The sequence below is a fragment of the Vanessa tameamea genome, chromosome 9, assembly GCF_037043105.1.
Source record: "Vanessa tameamea isolate UH-Manoa-2023 chromosome 9, ilVanTame1 primary haplotype, whole genome shotgun sequence".
NCBI lineage: Eukaryota > Metazoa > Arthropoda > Insecta > Lepidoptera > Nymphalidae > Vanessa > Vanessa tameamea.
The window spans coordinates 11,621,495-11,641,377 of NC_087317.1; the positions used below are offsets into that span (position 1 = coordinate 11,621,495).

Sequence of the window (19,883 nt, forward strand, 5' to 3'; positions counted from 1 at the left end):
TATGACTAACAGGTTATATCTACGGACTGCTTGTGAAGCGCTGATTATTTAATCTGCCAGTTGAATGGTCATTGGTCAGTGAAAGCCTATGACGCAACAGGCGACCAATCAGCGTTCAGAATAAAGCCAAGTTAGTTAATCTATCTTTGGCCAGGGTGTCAAAAAATCAAGGAGGATAGAAACTTATATCTATACTAATATTATATAGAGGAAAACTTTGTTTGTTTGGTTGTAATGAATAGGCTCAAAAACTACAGGATCAATTTAAAAAATTCTTTCACCATTCGAAAGCTACATTATCCACGAGTAACATATGCTAAATTTTGTTTTGGAAAAAATAGGGTTCCGTAAGATATTTGGGTTTTTCGGACACAAGGTGTAAAAAATCAACCAAAAAAGTTACTTATTTTGCGTACGCTGCCTAAACTATAAAAGATACAACCATAAAATGTTCAAATTAATTGTAGATCTTATAAATATCTACAAAAAAGTCCTGGACACACTATACCTATCTATGTCGAGTGAGGCACAACAACCATTTTTTTATTTAAAAATCTTGAATTTTATTTGGACTACATTTAAACGCATTTATTTTACTCGTGCTATTAATACTTATCAAAATAATTTCTCCCAGGAATGAAACGAAATAAACAATTTAATTATGCAGAAAGTACCGGGTGAAGTTAAGTGGTATAAATCCATAGACACCGTCACTAACATCGAGAACGCAGTGCACTACCCCCAGGAAATATTGGAAATTTAAAAAAAATCTCTGAACCTCGCTGGGCTACCACCTCATGAACTGTCGTTAAAACTTGGCACGCCGATAATGCTTCTCAGAAATTTAAGCCCCCCCAACGTGTGTAATACAACACGAGACTTCTTATAAAGGAAATAAAAGATAATTTAATAGTAGCGAAGATTATTATCACCGGCCCTGGAGCTGGTGAATTAGCTCATATACCAAGAATACCCATGATTCCTACTGATTTGCCTATACCCTTCAAAAGGCTCCAATTTCCAGTAAAAAATTCTTTCGCACTAACGATAAAAAAATCCCAGGGCCCAAACATTCAAATTAGGAATTGATTTACGAAAATAATGTTTTACGCATGGGCGACTTTACGCTGTCCTACCACGGGTCGGGGCTCCCGACCATCAGTATATTTTGTTACCTGAAAATAAACGTCAAATGTTGTTTATAGAGAAGCTCTACAATAATCGCTTTAGTTATCTATTCTAAAACAACGGGTTGCACTCCGGGACTGCCGGCAGAAGTGAAAACTTAGTATTAATTACATTTAAATATTCATTCATTCATCATTAACAACTTTAACATCCACATAAAGACAATCTATGCAGCCTGCGGATAATGACTGCGTCGTCGATGTTAGTGTCGGTGTCTGTGAATTGACCTGGGGATCATTTTGCTGACCGTGTCTTTCCTGGGTAGGCTTTTTGCAACGGTAACCGATATCCACGTGGGCGGAGTCGCGGGCGACCGCTATTAAACATATAAAAATATAATAAGCTTTGAATTTTCAAAAAATATTCAATGTACACAGATTCGGTCGATTTACTCCTTAATTATATGTATAGAAAATTTCAAAATTGTCGATAAATAATTTTACAAAATCAAAAATCAAGTCATAATATAACTATTTACATCACATCCATGGTCTGTATAGTGTTATAAAGTTTTCATAATTTACGCAAAGTTTAAAAAATACATCTTCTATTTATTTAAAAAAAAAAAAATCTACGCGGACGAAGTCGCGGGCAGAAGCTAGTAATTAATATAGAGAGTGCGTCGCTATATTAATTATTAAGTTTCAAGGCATAATTTTGACGATGACGAAATTTCGAGTTTATCTGTGACTCTACTCTTTTATCTTGAACTTAATCAAATCAACTCTTTAAATATGATATTTGGGATACGATGTAAGTATTTGTCGCGCTGAAAACGCACTTGTATTTAACTAACATGACTTTGTATTTTTAAATGTTGAAAAAGAGTAAATACTGAGTTTCACGCCGGATCTTCTCTATATAATCTACATTCCGAACCGGTGGTAGGTTCACTTAATATAGTTTGTAGTTATAAATGACGATTTAAAAGTGCTTGTCAAAGCCTACTTGAATAAAGTATATTTTGATTTTGATTAATTTGCGTCTGCGGATGGGCAGAGAAGCGTTGTTAATTATACAGGCAAGGAGTCTCAGCGATATTATGAATTAATTTCTAATTAATGTTAATAATAATTTAACAATAAGAATTAGATCGTGAAACGCCTTAGCCTTGACAAAGACAAAGTCATGTAACAATTCTCTTAAATATGTATTTGCATAACAAATACAAATGTTTTGCTTAACCATTTTCCATTATTATATAAATTACTCGTAAAGAAAATGTAACATTATTATTATTATAATGTACTGCAAATATTGTCGTTATACAGCTGTTAAGATAAATATTAACTGCTATCGTTATTTTGAATGTTAGTTTTCGCTCGCGGCATCGCTCGCGTTTTAGGGTTCAGTTGTCGGGTATTATTTACACTATATTTTTTATAAATTATAGCCCATATGTTATTCTTATATATAAACTTTATTATTGTAAAGTTTCATTTAAATCCATTTAGTAGTTTTTGCGGGAATGAGCAAGAAACATCCATACATACTAACTTTCGCCTTTATATTATTAGTAAGGATTCCTAGTGTTAGTTTAGTGTTGGTTTTTTATTTATTAAAGTATTTGATTGAGAAAGGCGTGAAATGGAAGAAGAATTGTACTTATTAACACGAGGGAAATCCCTGAAGACAATATGATATTAAAAACACATTTGCCTCAAAGGAAAATAGTTTACTGTCACTTCATAGGTTATTTTATGAGATGCGATACGTTAAAGGTAAATATTGAAGACAAACATAATGGTGATGACAGTTCGGATAGAAGAGGTGTGGCAATTAATTTAAAAACTAATAAAATTTATGAACCCCACGGTATAACAATTATAAGTTTTAGAGATTATGTTAAGTTTTTGATTTGGCCCGCGAACATCATTGATTCATCGAATACCAGAGCTGGCTGCTAATTTTCAATACAATCGTTAACTTATACAAGATGAAAAGACTATCTATCCTTTTTTATACCAACAAATGAAAAAGAGAAATCAATATTTTTAATCTTAACAAATTATTTCATTATCAAAACATAAATTTAAAAAAATATATTTACGCCAGTATTACAGGAGAGGATAATAGTTTTTGATAAGTATTTAGAATATAATACAAACATATATATATATTATATACAAATATATATTATATTATATTATATTATATTATATTATATTATATTATATTATATTATATTATATTATATTATATTATATTATATTATATTATATTATATTATATTATATTATATTATATTATATTATATTATATTATATTATATATACATACATATATATATATACAAATAATAACAAGATTATAATAATTGTTATTGTTGCCGATCTAAAAGTATATGTCAAAAATGTAAAAATATTTCTGAAACACCACATTTTTTCGCCCAGGGAACCGGAAAAGTAATTCAATTTAAAAATGCTGGTACAGTTTTTGCTACTATTCCATGCAGAAGTTTTTAAATTTCGATTTCTTATTTAATTTCTCAAATAATTATTAAATAAATATACTTTAAATTTTAGATAGTAGAAATATACTAAAAAAACAGATAGGAATATGCCAAGGACGATATCTGTCATAAATTAAATCGAATAGGGCGAATATTAGTTGTTAGCGTCAAACTAACCAAGATGAGTTCAATGAGTGATTGCACAGACAATGGGCACTTATGTTTTATATTGTGACGAATATGTCACACTGTGTAATGAAACAATTTTACGTCAAGGCTGGAAATAATTTCGCGATTGATATCTAAAAAGTTTAAATATCAAGCTTCTGTCAACAGGAATAAGAAATATATATTATTACACTATTATTATTGTGAACAACACTTAACCATACTTACTAGCATTAGTACAATGGTATAGGTAACTTAACTTTTAATATAATTCTGGAAAATAAAGTGATTGTAAAAGCCTCTTTGAAAATATTCGATGTGATTCGATTTTTTTTTCGCTATAATTTGGTATAAAAAATATTAGTATTTAGAATTTATTCGAAAACCTTAAGATAATGGTCCTTACTTAAAAAAGAAAGAAAGTCCTACAACAGTTATATTAAAAATAAATACAACGTTTGCCAAAATCATTTTATCCATACGTGACATTTTATTTCTGGTCGTCGATATTAATAATCCTAAGCATGTATTCATATATGATGTTGGCAAATCTATTATTAGTTATATACCAAGTATACATTCAGCTTTTCTTATCGAGCAAGGAAGTAAACCTTTGGTAAATACTCAGCCATGTAACTTGTAAATAAAGTATTTTCGGGGAGTAAATACGGCTGTGTGAGGAGCAGCGGAAGTCTGCTATGTAAACCTGGTATTAGATGTCGACAGGTAGTATATTACGAGAGAACGTAGGTATTTAGAATAAGGTGACATTCTTAAAAGGTCAAGTACTTCTTATAGATGAATACGTATATTAGCGACCGGATTATTTTGTTTTATTTATAAAATTATTTTATTTACCATTTAATTGATTTCGGTTTTGATGCTTTTTTAATATTGTTGGTCTCTTGGTATGGCTAAACTATTAATAACTTATTCTATCGCTAAACAGTATTAATAAGTACTGTTTGTGTGTGATTGTCACACAGGTTTATCGTTTCTTAGTTCTTATGGTTGGTCGTGTATTGGTGATGTTAGTAATATTTATTATAGCACTTATGCCAATGGTGGCCACTTCCCATCACTTGGCGTATTGCCATGTATTAAAAAAGATACCCTATGTAATGGGTAGTTTAACACTGCAAGTTAGAAGACGCCTCCTTCTCAGTGACATACATTATCATAAATAAATAAGGTAAATACGACAAGCAGGACAAACTGAACTGCCCCAAGCGTATTAGCTATAATTAAAGTTTAATATTAACTAATACCATTTTATTGTCTTCATAAATAAAATATAATGAATACATAATAAAAAATGTATTCATCACATTATATCTTGAATATTTATATTTAAATTATTAAATTTTTAGAAACCGGTTATATTTTGTTTCTAATTAAATGAAAATTAAATATAAAATGAAAACTGCTTACTTTCCTTATTTGTAACCGACTTTATCTTGTATGATGTCGATCGTGACCTTAACCTTTTGAAACAAAATTCGTTGGACGAGTTTTCAGTTCGTTTTGTTTTATCAAAATAGTTCATATTTAATATGTAAGTTTTGGCAAGCAAAAAGAGCGCAATATTTTCATGCGAACATTTATAATAAAAGTATTATTTAATACACTTAAATTAATATGAATAATTTCGTACAGGTCTAAGATAGACCCGATCGAAATCTATACTTAATTATTGATCGTTAAAAAATAATAATTTTTTAGTCGACAACATATATCCGCAAAATTCGTATAATCGAGATATTTCAATATGAATTCCATTAAATTCAATGACATGATGGTCAACGGGCGGCCATGTTTTAAATTTAAAGGTGCGTTCAGTAAGTGTTTTCCAAATAATAATTTCGTGCAGGTACGGTAAACTCGTTGGGAACTTATCCACAATAAATTATTAGTAAATGATATACTGCATTTGTTTAGTTTGATTTATTTTACCCGACCAAAGCCGGGTTTTCATCTAGTTTATTAATAAAATAATAACGAAATTAAAATGCATATTTATTTAACTTGTGAGAGACTTTCCCGTAAGAAAAAATATCCCCAATGTTACATTTAATACGCTTGATTTTCATATTATTTTATTTTCCGGTACACTTTAACATGAATTCGTAACGTATTAAACGATTCGATTTGAGCAATAAATCTTTTAAAGAAAATAATATTTCTTGAATTAAAATTAAAACTCTGTATGAAATAAATGTATTTTTATAACTTCGTTTGAAATCAATTGATTTGGTGTTTTATTATTGAGAGTTCTATTCTCACAATTTTATTTATTGGTTACTAAATTTTTGTTTTGTCCGTCGTTCCGTATTGGTTATTAATTATAGCGCTTGGCATTCATTTTTATCACTGTCCAAGCCTATTGGCCATATTATATTTAGAATGACGCCACATATTACAAACATACGTCTTTTCCTCCTGGTTCTGAATTAATTTATTAAAAAAGTATTCACATTATCATTTATTTCAAATATTAATGGAAATTAAAATAAATACCTATACGTGTGATCTTGCTTATTTTTTTTGAGGAGAAGTGAAATTCTTAGCCTGAAATTTGGATGTACGTAATTCTTATAATATACATTCCTGTTTCATCTCTTTCTCCCTCTCTGTTTCGTTTAATGTACGAATGACCCCGAAATATATTATCAGAGTTTTATTTTTCAAATATTTTGACCAACAGAAATTCTAGAATCAATACTTCGAATTCAAAAGTCACAATTACATTCCTAAATAATTCACAAGACTCGAATTAATATAAAAGTATTGTCCTTATACTGCTGTTAATTTAATCATTGCTTTTATTAAAACCAATAAAGTTTTTACGATGCGAGGGCCAATAGCGTGTACATATGTTGATTGAAAATAAAAATAAGTAAAATTATTATATACGAGAATATTAAACATATTACGTTCACGTTTTATGACTTTATAAAGCCTGCTAATAGACCCGGATATTTAAAATTGGAAATAATTAAAACATTATAATTATAATAATAAGTGTCGATATCGAACTCTATTATATTTGCAATATATACTATTTCATTTCACAAGTACTTACACATTAGAATTTTATTCACACAGCTGATATAACTTTACGTGGTTGTACTCTTCCTTTATAATACCTAGCTATTAAATTAACCAAAATATATAAATTTCTTATTTGTAAATAAGTTAGAAGTTGAAACGCAGTACATTTTTCGATCGGTCGATATCAGGTCGAGGTCGGACTGATAAATAATTATTGGGGTTTTTATTATAGAAAAAATTCTCAGTAACAGCCAGGAGTCTGGAAATAGGAAGTGTGAACCTGTAAAGCACGTAAGGCGGTTGGTCCAGCATATGAACTCTCTCCGTGCCGTGTCGGATTTTTCCGTCCCATCGGATTATAAGGGTTAGGTAAACTAGAGTACATCTGTATTTGTGCACTCACTTATGCTCTATTATATGTCCAGCGTAGTTGGCTGGTCTCCCTTGAGTTTGCCCGCCGTTGCCGGAATCGATCATAGTTTAAATGATAACTAAACAAGACTCGAGAAGTCTTTAATGATAATTATACACTAAGTCTTTATTTATCTAAGCCCTAGATATTAAAAAAACCATAATACAGATAAGAACGTGTGTTGTCTTCCTATGTTAAATAAAAAAGTGTCACGTCTTACAGGGGTAATGGCACACAAATAGATAATGTGATAAAAAACCAAGAACAAGGTTATATTTCTTATTGTTTGCAAAAAAAAAGTCAAACCCATTTTATTGTTATCACAAGAATGTAATATTTGTTTATTGTTGTTATAATGTTTATGTAATGTTAAAACAGATTGTTTGATTTGTAAAGTGAAGTTTAAAGTGTGACGGCCTTTTTTTATAATAATACGGGATGGTCATCACCGTCCAGGTAACATTGCGCAGTAAGAAATATTAAGCATTCCTTACATTGCCAATGCGCAGTCAACGTCGAGAGCTAATATGCCTTGTGCCTTTAGTTTCATTTTCTCACTTACTCTTCAAACTGGAACAACAGCTGCTGGCGGTAGAATATCTGATAAGTTTGTTGTACCGTCCCTGACCAATTTGCACAAATTCTTACCAAGTGAAGCCCTTTTTGAATAATGTTCGTGTTTGCAGCTCACTGAACCATACTTATCTGATGCGGGTTGATGGATGTTTACCTATCTGGTACACTATAATCCGACATGTATATGGTTTCTTCGCGATACTTTACCGCCGAATACAAGATAAAGATAAATTTGACACAGTGCTTGTCACTGCGGCACTATTTGTTAACCCTATCTTCAGTCAAGAATCAAGTGTTCCCCACGGAACAAGTTCATTTCTTTTATATATATTTTTGAAATTACTTAATAAATTAACAATACTAAACTTGATTTGTTTGTTTGGTCTATTTATTTATGCTTTGTTTGGAAAAGATGAAGGTGATGGGGCGAAGAACAGCATATTATATAGAAAATATTTAATATTATTAAGGAACAGTCCTTTAAATTTAATTCGTTATTTTAAAGAAAAAGACAAAGTCACTCTTAAATAAGATCAACAGCTGCGCCTAATATCAAAAGGCAATTATTGTAAATTAATAATAAACTTATCCACAGAGTGATGAACAGATAATAAAATATTTTGTAATGATGTGTTGTATGATTCCAGAAAAGGATGTATATTTAAATTTCATGGATTTTATTACTTGCTTATCTAGGTATTTTAAAACGTGATTGCAACAGAAACATTGCAAATTGGTCAAGGTAAAAAAATCTGTTAGAGCAATTTTATGCAAATTGAAATATGATTACGAAAATGATAAATCTACTAATTTGAATCTCTTTTATTTCAAAAACATTTGAAAGGTATGTTACAAAATTTAAAAAAATTAGCAATTGTATATTTTAAGTTAGATTTCCGATAGTTGTAGACATTCGTGGTGATCGATTTTTTCATTTATTATTGTAGCTAGACTGCTTTAATATAGTGAGAAAAAAATCGTAGCAATAATCATATACGTGAGACAAACAACGACATTTTTTTACATGGAATCTGTACATTTTTTACATGGAGTTCTGTCACAGACTTACATACAAACATTTATTAACTAAAACTTACAATCCCGGATAGCCTCCTAAGTTTTGATGATCTTATAAATGAAGAAGGAAATAAATAGAATATTTTACATTATTAAATCATATTTTTCTTTAATAAATTTTCATGAAATTTAAATTTAAACTATAAATAAGAAGGATAACAGGTAGCAACGTATAGGAAGCCAGGACATGGAACGAATTTCTGCAACATGACATTTCGGAAAGCTTAATATAAACCAGTTGGTGCGATTTTTATGCAGTTTCGAGCTGGACAAACATGAGACAAATTAGGATAATTAGGATGTTACAAATAAATAAGACTAACTGGAAGAGAGTTTGCTAATACGATTTTTGTAGGAATTGATAGCACAGGAATTATTTTTATATCATTTTATTTTAATTGCTCTGATCATGGTAACGCCTAGCCCGAGGACACAATCTTTAAATATAATTAAAATATTTTTTGGTGCTTGCTACTTGATTAATAAGGTAAGTAATCTAATTAACTGATATACTTATATATGTAAAATTGTACATATGTTTATCAGTTAGAATACAGATATGTAGAATAGCACTGCTGGGACATAAAAAGTTTCAATTACTAGCAAAATAGTAACACAAAAAAAATATTTATAAAATAAGAACACGGTCCTTGAACAAGTCGATAACAAATATATTTCCTAAAGTTTTCCAGGAAGCGCTGCTGAAGCGAGAAGCACGTAATTTTGGCTGGTTTTCCTTTAAGGATAAGTCGTAAGACGTACATGAATTGACGTTATATATGACGAACAATATTCATTACAATTCAAGATTGCTTTAAATAAGAAATTGTTGAATAGGTTTATTTGTTCAATCCCAGCCTTATCATGTTAAATTGCAGTGATATTTAAAGTGTTAACAATAACATACTTGAATCGTTCGTTGCCTTGTAAACAAATTTACCTAATCAATACGAATAACAGCATTGTTGATTGGTTATTATTTGATTTAAATGATTATTATTATCAAATATTGAAAGTGATTTCAGTTGAAGTATGAGAATAATCCATACAATATTTACGACTAGACACAGAGATTAGTCGTGCTGGGTTGTACAGATATAATTGTTAAGATTATTTTATGGAACAGAAATGGATTTTGTTCATAAAAAAAACTACTAAATAAAATTTCAATAAAGGAATGGACGAATTAACGTTTGTCGTTACATAGTTTGTGTGCCTTGATCGAGGTAAAATGATGTTATGGCCGTAGTAAGCCAAAATTTAATACTTAAGATAAATTCGAAAAATTGTAATACTTAAGATCTATATGGAACTAGTAGTTACTAGTTGTACCAGCGACTTCGTGCGCGTTCGAATTTAACAAAAATGTTATTGTTTTAACCGAAGTTACTCCATATTTATATCTGTTCAGCTGTTCCAGAGATCAGCCGGAACAAACAGACAGACAGACAAAAATTTATTAATATTAGAACAGACACTCTAATTATATTATATGTATACAGTATGTGATTGAAGTATTATAAGATCATGACCTTATTGATAAACGTTAATCTATGTAATACAGCCGCGTAATCAGTTAAGGTAGCTCACACTAGGGAAAATAGATTCACTTTAATTTATCTATTACACGTAAACGTCCGCGCGAGTGTAATGTATATGTACGAGTACATCGAAACATAGAATGTTTTCCTTTGTTTAAATCTTTTTATCAGACGGTATATTGTGCTACTGATTAATGAATCCTACCAATTGACATCGGTCATCTAACCTTTTTTTACCCAATTTTTTTTCATATAAAATAGATACCTGCTGCTGATTGGTTATCATCACCCATAGACATTGATGCTGCAAGAAATTTTAACCATTGGTTATATCACCAATGCGCCAACAACCTTAGGAATGTAGTTGTTATGCCTCTCGTATCTGTAGTCACACTGGCTCACTCGAACCGGAACCGATATTAATATATAACCGGTTTGGCGGTAGAATATGTGATGAGTGGTATGTGTGGTATGTGGTATGTGTGGGTGGTAGCTACCCAGACGGGTGAAAAGCCATACCACCTAGTCTTAGTAGTAACGGCTAATTAAGGAAGTTTTAATGTATTTATACATATGTCATTAGTATAATTTATGTACTCATATAAAACTATTTTTATTATTATTTATTATAAATCAATCGGGAGAATTATATAATACATTTGTAAATAAAAATGTCTTTCGACAGAAACAAGAATGATCAATTCCGGTAATACTTTTTACCGTATTTATATTCATGGTATCGAGATTTCATTAAGAACACCTTTATATATTAAATTAAAAAAATATAATATTTATATTTTTTCCTGTTTCAGATGCAGCGGTTTCTACTAGCTGTGTTGTCCTTGTCTGTGGCATACGCATCTGAATTGCCGCCGTCATGCAGTAAGCCAGTGTACTGCAACAGCCAACTCTTGCATTATGTTCAGATGTCAAACATTTATCCAGACTCAAAAACGTTCGTTGACCTTACGATGAGAAATGACGAAAACAGCACACTCGCCGCTTTCGATGATTTACTCATGGTAACCAATAACAATCCTACTAAAGAACAAATTCAAACATTTGTAAACGATCATTTCGATGCGACGAGTGAACTCGAGAATTGGACTCCTCCTGACTACAGGCCAGATCCAGCTTTTCTTGCGTCTATTAAAGATGAAAAGTTGAGGCAATTCGGAAAGGATATCAATGATATTTGGCCTATTCTTGGTAGAAAAGTCAAAGCGGAAGTTCTCGAGAATCCTGGCCGATTTAGTCTTATTCCTGTCGATCATGGTTTTATTATACCCGGAGGAAGATTTAAGGAACTTTATTATTGGGACACGTATTGGATTATTGAAGGCCTTCTCACAAGTGGAATGAAAGAAACAGTCAAGGGAGTTATAGGTAACCTCATCGAATTGTTAAAGACAATTGGACACATACCAAATGGAAGCCGATGGTATTATCAAGAACGAAGTCAGCCACCATTATTGACGGCAATGATGGCTCTTTACATTCGAGAAACGAAAGATATAGATTTCCTTAAAGAAAATATCGATGCTCTCGAAGAAGAACTAGATTATTGGCTGAAAACGCAATTAATAACATTTGAAGCGAACGATAAAGTTTACACACTGCTTAGGTATTACGCACCTAGTGAGGGTCCACGTCCTGAATCATATTATGAAGATTATACTGAAGCCCAAACTTTTGAAACACCGGAACGTCAAAGTCAATTCTATATCGATATAAAAAGCGCTGCTGAGAGCGGCTGGGACTTTTCCACGCGTTGGTTCATTAATGATGAAGGAAATAACAATGGTAGTTTGAGGACTATTCGCGCAAGTGAAATCGTTCCCGTTGATTTAAATTCCATATTTGCAAATGCTCTTCAAGACGTCGCAAATTTCCAAGTTCTTTTGCAAAATCGTCGTAAAAGCGCACACTGGGCGTACCTTGCTAAGCAATGGTTTAGTACAATAAAAGAAGTATTATGGAATAATGATGATGGAATTTGGTACGATTGGGATTTAGTAAACAAACAACACCGCAAGTATTTTTATCCGAGTAATGTAGCACCATTATGGATGGGTGTTGTTGACCAAGGATTCATCAGAAAAAATGCCCCTAAAATTCTCGGATGGCTAAAAGCGTCAAATGGCCTTAATTATCCTGGCGGTATTCCCACTTCCTTAAAAAGAAGTGGCGAACAATGGGACTTTCCTAACGCATGGCCTCCTCTAGTTAGTATTGTAGTAAATTCCTTAGAGGCTTTAAACACCAACGATTCTATTCGAATGGCTTTTGAAATTGCCCAAAATTGGGTTCGAGCGTGTCACACTGGATTTTCTGCGAATAAACAAATGTTTGAGAAATACGATGCCGAAATACCGGGAAGGGTCGGTGGTGGTGGAGAATACACAGTCCAAACCGGTTTTGGTTGGTCCAATGGTGTAGTTTTAGAGTTCCTAGGAAAATATGGTCATAAAATGACCTCGCATGACTCAACAGATGATTTACTTACTGTAATTCCATCTAATACTGCATCATCAAAGAATACGGGATCTTAGATTGGTGAAGATAAAAAGAGAGATTCGGATAGTGAAGAAAAGGATTAACAAGTACTTATGCCTTATAAAATAAATAATTAACAGTATTCAATGCTAGCGAAAAATTAAGGCAGGCTTAATTGATTTGAAAACCCTTAAACGTTAGTAGCATAACATTAATACCTAAAAAATATTTCTTCTGAGTATAGAAAGAAAGTAAGAGTTACCAGTTACATAATAAATATATTTTAAGATCGGTCGCGTGCCATTTACAAATAAGCACAAACTAGTTTTTATTCCTATTAAATAATAATAAATGTATAAATAAAAATATTATGTACATATATTTATAAAATTATATTTTCCTATATACAGTTATAAATAAGTATTATTGTTCATTTCAGTCAATATGACGGTTAGGACCTACGTGTGATTACAAATTAAAAATATACGCCTAGTTTAAAAGGCATTTACTATATATAAGCAAATTTTGTTACTGGTAATTGATTAGGAATAATAGTTAAGATCTTGATCAAATATTTTTCTCATAATCAACATATTTCAACTTCGCACGTTCTAGAAATTCTTCAGGCCTGAATACGGCCAAATACTGTAATCCGAACAAATTAAATATATTAACAATTATTATTTAACGTGGGAAACGTTTTTTTTTTTATAAATGTCACTTCAATGTATTTTAATGATGTTCAATATAATTATTAGGCGGCTATTTTCTTATGATACCTATGTATACAAACATAATTTATTTTTTTTCTTCTTAAATCACATTTAACGTGTTATGTTTAATTATTTTTTGTTATTCGGTATATAAGAATGTTTAATTATTCTTTAATGTTATCATTTTAATGAATAACTATGAATATATTACAGTATGATATATTTAAGAGAAATAAGTTTTAAACATAACAAAAAAATTGAGAATTATTTTTGTAATGTTAAACATATGTAAACATATATTTAAATGTACTATCACAATTATAAACCCATTTGATACCTTAATAACTAACAAAGGAATATAAATGACGTACTTAATAATAAAAGGCTGTGTCTTAACTAGCTATTTTGTTTTTTTTTTTTTAATCTTTTATATTTATATCGGGTAGTGTGATACATAAAAAAGCGTTGATCCGTGTTTTTTTTTGTTCTCTTCTAATTAAACGAATCAATTAATTATAAAACTACTATATTTTTTAATTTTACACGTGATCGAGTTTTTGTTTCAATCGTTTACATTTAGTAAAGATGAATGTTTTATATACATAAATAAAAACATTTTAAATTATTATTTCTATTAATTTTACACGTGATCGAGTTTTTGTTTCAATCATTTACATTTAGTAAAGTTAAATGTTTTATATAAATCAAAACATTTTTATATACATACATAAATGTTTGTATGTTTGTCCTCTATGCTTTTTTGGTTTGTAGACTGCCGGTAAAGTTCTTGGTCCAAAAACAAAACCAAAACTTTGTTTTACCCATGCAAAGTCGGCACGAAAAGCTAGTAAGGTAGAATACTAAAAAATGTACTTCTATACTTTAGAAAGATAAGTAAACACTAGTACTACTATTACAATTAGCAAATAAGCCATTTTTTGATATGTGGTCACTTAGACACTTATAGGCTCCGACATAGTGAGCAAATATTAGAAAATATTATTTGTTACTAGCGACCCGCCCCGGCTTCACACGGGTGCAATGCTGATAGTAAATATACTAAAGAATGTCTTACAAGGTTCACAGTTTTTTAGTCATTAGATAATACAAACCGCTATGTCCCTGCATTTTAAATCTGTAATATTTTCGAAAACATACATTTAAATTACATGCTGTAAAGGGCCATATTGATCTATGAATTAAATTCACAATGTATTTAAGGTACTTAATTGGATAAGGATTAATGCTGTTTTGCTTATAATCGCTTCGAAAATAAGCCATTATTTTTAGTAAAAAGGAAAGGATAAAAAATGATTGTTGTGGGCTATCCGTAAGAGAAGAGACATTTTTAAGGTGTACAATACTGTAGTACATAATTTTGATCTATCTCGTAGGGTTCAGCCAGCGTTTGCAATGTAAACGCAAAAAATGTTTTTATTTACGACATAATTTCCGAAACTTCTAAAATTGTCAGTGTTTCTCTTCTATATTGTGCATGTATTATACATATAAACCTTCCTATTTAATCAATCTATCTATTAAAAAAAAACATCAAAATTCGTTGTGTAATTTTAAAGGTCTAAGCATACATAGGGACAGACAGCGGTAAGCGACTTTTTTTATACTATGTAATGATAATAATGAAGCTGAGATGAGCCCAACCGCTTGGAGATATGAACATTAAATCAAAGATGGCCGGGGCCCGGGCAAGTACTAAATTTTCATGTGGTAATTTGTGTTTATAATGTTTTTTGCTTTAAATAATTCATTACAAACACAGAAAAAGAATTAATCTCATGATCGGCAGCGGAGGAAATCATCGTAAGTAAAATACACGTGTTGTATAATATTATATTACATGCCTGCTTCAACATATATTTCATGCAATAATTTTGGTTGTCTTAACTTGGGAACAGTGGCACATTAAGTGGATCAGGGGCTCAAATACAACCTCATCCGCCCAAAAGCATAGGTAAAAAAGCAAACGCATTTTTTTCTATTAGCAATTTTTTACATAGTAACAAAATTTTACAAAACATACAGGCGCAATGAAATCTTTAAACTGCTAAGCGATCTTTTATAAAATTATTGTACATTTTTTTATTTTTATATCTGATTTATTTTATTACCTTAAAGATAATAATAAATATTAATATTTGCAGCTATAAAACAATAAATAATGAAGTAATTAAATACTATTAATGTTATGTAATATAAACTTGTTACATTAAAATTGAGTTATTTAACGTTGCACGTGACGTAACTATGACGACTGCTACTCGTGTACGCAGGCGTGCGTTCACAAGCAATAATAATTGACAAGACCAACGATGATAAGACAGATTTATCACGTAATATTATAAAGTCAAACTGACAGTTACATCTGATGCGACTAGTGAACGGTACGCGGAGCGTAACTTATAATATCGCAGTGTTTTCGTGTTCCAGCTGATCTAATGCTGGCTAGATTGCAGTGAAAGCGCTTACGTCCGCTGCGATGGGGCATTTGAGTAAGACTCGCTGACATACATCGGTCATGGCTCGGATTATGTGCTTAATAGCAGTCACAAGGCGGACGTTCGCCCTATCGGTTTGTTCTTGCGTTACGACACAAAGGTTATGTTTATCAAACGCGTCCGCACACTCGCCGGCTAGAATGCGAAAAAGAATTTAACTGAATTAAACATGCTGATACAACGGCTTCGACGTTATGTGCCGCTTTACCCGGTACTGAGTTTGTTGGGTGCTTGTGCGCACGCTATCACCTTAGTTCCAACTTGCAATTCATCTGTTTACTGTTCTGGAGAACTCTTACGAAGAGTACAACTTGCACGCATTTTTCCCGACTCGAAAACTTTTGTTGATCTGAAGTTACAACATTCTGAAAATGAAACACTAATAGATTTTGCGAAATTGATGGCCGAAACAAATCACAATCCCACGCGTGAACAACTTGTTAACTTTATTGATAAGCATTTCGAAGAAGGTAAAGAACTTGAAGAGTGGAGACCTCCAGATTTTGATCCCGATCCACCGATTTTGCAAGAGATTGCTGATCCTAAATTGAGGTCATTTGCTAAAAATATTATAGCAATATGGGAAAAATTAGGACGAAAGGTTCAAGATGATGTAAAAACCCATCCAGAACAATACAGTTTCATTTATGTGCCAAACGGTTTTATTGTACCAGGTGGAAGGTTCAAGGAATTATATTATTGGGATTCATTTTGGATGGTTCGTGGTCTTCTCATTAGTAATATGACTCAGACCGCTAAAGGCATGATAGAAAACCTATTGTATTTAGTTGAAAGATATGGTTATATACCCAACGGTAGTCGCGCGTATTACTTAGGCAGGAGTCAACCGCCTTTATTGGCTGCCATGGTAGCTAGCTATTTTGCGACTACCGGAGATATTTCATGGCTTGAGAAACATATTGGAACTGTTGAAAAGGAATTAAAGTATTGGTTAAATAAAAAAAAGGTAACAGTCGAAGTAAAAGGAAGTAAATATATGTTACTAAGATATTTGGCAGATAGGAAAGGAATTGGGCCACGGCCAGAATCGTACTTTGAGGATTATTCAAACGCTCGAATTTTGCCAAATGAAGATAAACGAGAAGATTTTTACACGGAAATCAAAAGCGCTGCAGAGAGCGGCTGGGACTTTTCTTCGAGGTGGTTTGTCACAGACAGTAACAAAGTCGTTGGAAATCTAACGGACGTACATGCGACTCGAATTTTACCAGTTGATTTAAATGCAATATTTGCTGGAGCCCTTCAACTTGCTGGTAATTTTCGTAATACTCTAAAAGACCGAAGAGAGGCCCAAAAGTGGTGGAGCTTAGCAAAATATTGGAGAAATGCTATAGATAATGTTCTGTGGGATCCTGTAGAGGGTGTTTGGTATGATTATGACGCTCAAGCTAAATCATCTAGAAAACGTTTCTATCCAAGTTGTGCAACGCCATTGTGGGCAGGTGCAGTCGAGGAATACAATGCACCGAAATATGCTGCACGATTAGTGAAGTATCTCCTATCGACCGGTGCGCTCAACTTTCCTGGTGGTATACCAGCATCGATACAAAATTCCGGCGAACAGTGGGATTTTCCAAATGCTTGGCCACCTCTTCAGAGTATATTAATTGGTGGATTGGAGGCTAGTGGTAACGAAGAGGCTCAACAATTAGCTAAAGAGCAAGCCAAGTTATGGATTCGATCTAATTACATAGGTTTTAGTATATGGCAGAAAATGTTTGAGAAATATGATGCAGAACAGCCAGGTCATGAGGGTAGTGGGGGAGAGTATATAGTGCAAGATGGTTTTGGTTGGACGAACGGAGTGATTCTCGAGTTGTTACAAAGATATGGCAAGGCTATGATACTTGTTGAAAACCCAGTTGACCCTTTTCCTTCTGTTAGCCTAATTTTATAAATCATAATAATATTAAAAAGTTAAGTTTAGACTAGTTATAGCAACTTTTTTATTGTATTGTAAAATACGTTTCGAAATAAGCGAAAATATGTTTTATACATTACTTAATATAAAAGTATTGTAATTTATTTATTAAGTTAAATGTGATATTAACAGTTAAATGATAATTTAATGTTGTAATTAAAGACCTACTGTTTTTCATTTCCATACATTTATTTATTGATACCCTAAGCATACAAGGTAATTAACTTGTAAATTTAACGTAATCCAGTAACCAATAGGGAAGACTATATTATAAATAAATGAATTGTTAGTTATAGATCAGCATTTTCAATGTAAACATGTATATCCCAACTTCTTATCAAATGTATTACATATGTAATAGTTTCGTATTAAAACATATATAGTAATAAAATTATTTCAATATCATTATTATAAAAACGAGAAAAAACTATTGATAACGTTTTTATACTTATAAATAAAGAGTCTTACAATAACATTTATAACTTATTTATTATTATTACAGACGATAAAATTATATAAATTATTGTTTTTTTTTAAACTTAGTTTGTGATATAATAATGTAACAAACGTAAGCTGCAAATTAAAGATGTAAGTTAAAGCGGTTTATTAGAAATATAATAAAGTAGAGTTACTGAGTAAAGTAACAGACTGATATCCCACAGCTGGGAAAAATCTTTTAATCTTAAGGAGATTTAAAGTTTATTCCACCACGCTGCTCCAATGATGGGTTGGGCTTAGTCGATAGAGAAGATTTAATTCAAACATTTTTTCATTAAGAAACAATAATAATTACAATGAATTATATATCAGTAATAAAATGCTATTATGAACAAGAATCCTAAATTAGGACTTGTAAAACTTCAAGTATTTTATCTATATATGAGGCTTATTAAATATTATATATATGTACTATATTTTTATGTTTTAAATTGTGCGTATTATCTCCGCAAGTTTTTCCTTTTACCTGCAATTAACAATAATTAAAATAAAGTTGATATCTTATAATGCGAAGTCGTTAAATGAAACGCGATTCACTATACGCACTAAGCGTCTCGTTAGATCAAACATGATAGTATTATAATCATACTTAACAAAATGTTACTTATGTTCATTTCAATTCACGCAAACACAACTTATCTGATTGCTATAAAATTTTCATATACCTACTGATCAGGTTTCAAAACAATCAATACCTTTATGTATAATTCATAATATGTTGCTTATTTTATTATGACAATGTCACGTGTATGAAGTAAGCATCTCACAAGTAAACTTTTATTGTTTTATATAATTTGCGCTTCCGAAGTGATTTCTATCAAGTTTGCGTGGAATTCGGTTTGTTTTTTTTTATGGTAAAGGTTGGCGGACGAGCATATGGGCCACCTGATGGTAAGTGGTCACCACCATCCGTAGACAATGGCGCTATAAGAAATATTAACAATTTCTTACATCATCCAATGCGCCAACAACCTCGGGAACTAAGATGTTATGTCCCTTGTGCCTGTAGTGACGTAACATCTATATTTCCAAGGTATTGGCGGTGAAAGGAATTGTTATAATTTCTTACAGCGCTAATGTCAACGGTCAATGGTCCACTGACCATCCGGTGGCCCTTTGGCCGCCCGCATACCTATGTAATAATAAAAAGGAAATACTGTTCATCCGTTTCGAAGATTACTCCGGACAAACATAGATAAAAATAAAGATTATATTGTTTTGGTTTGGGTAATTCGTAAATAGCCATATGAACT

The 19,883-nt window shown here is 31.5% G+C and overlaps 1 protein-coding gene across 1 annotated transcript in view; it reads left to right on the forward strand.

Moving 5' to 3' along the window:
• Positions 1–18,313, forward strand: part of LOC113396924 (uncharacterized) — a 31,816-nt gene extending 13,503 nt beyond the window's left edge. The window contains exons 2-3 of the mRNA XM_064215836.1: positions 11,278–13,011; positions 16,330–18,313. Of these exons, the coding sequence (XP_064071906.1) occupies positions 11,278–13,011; positions 16,330–18,108 (3,513 nt within the window). The 3' untranslated portion in view covers positions 18,109–18,313. The remainder of the gene's footprint in view (positions 1–11,277; positions 13,012–16,329) is intronic.
• Positions 18,314–19,883: the final 1,570 nt, after the last annotated feature.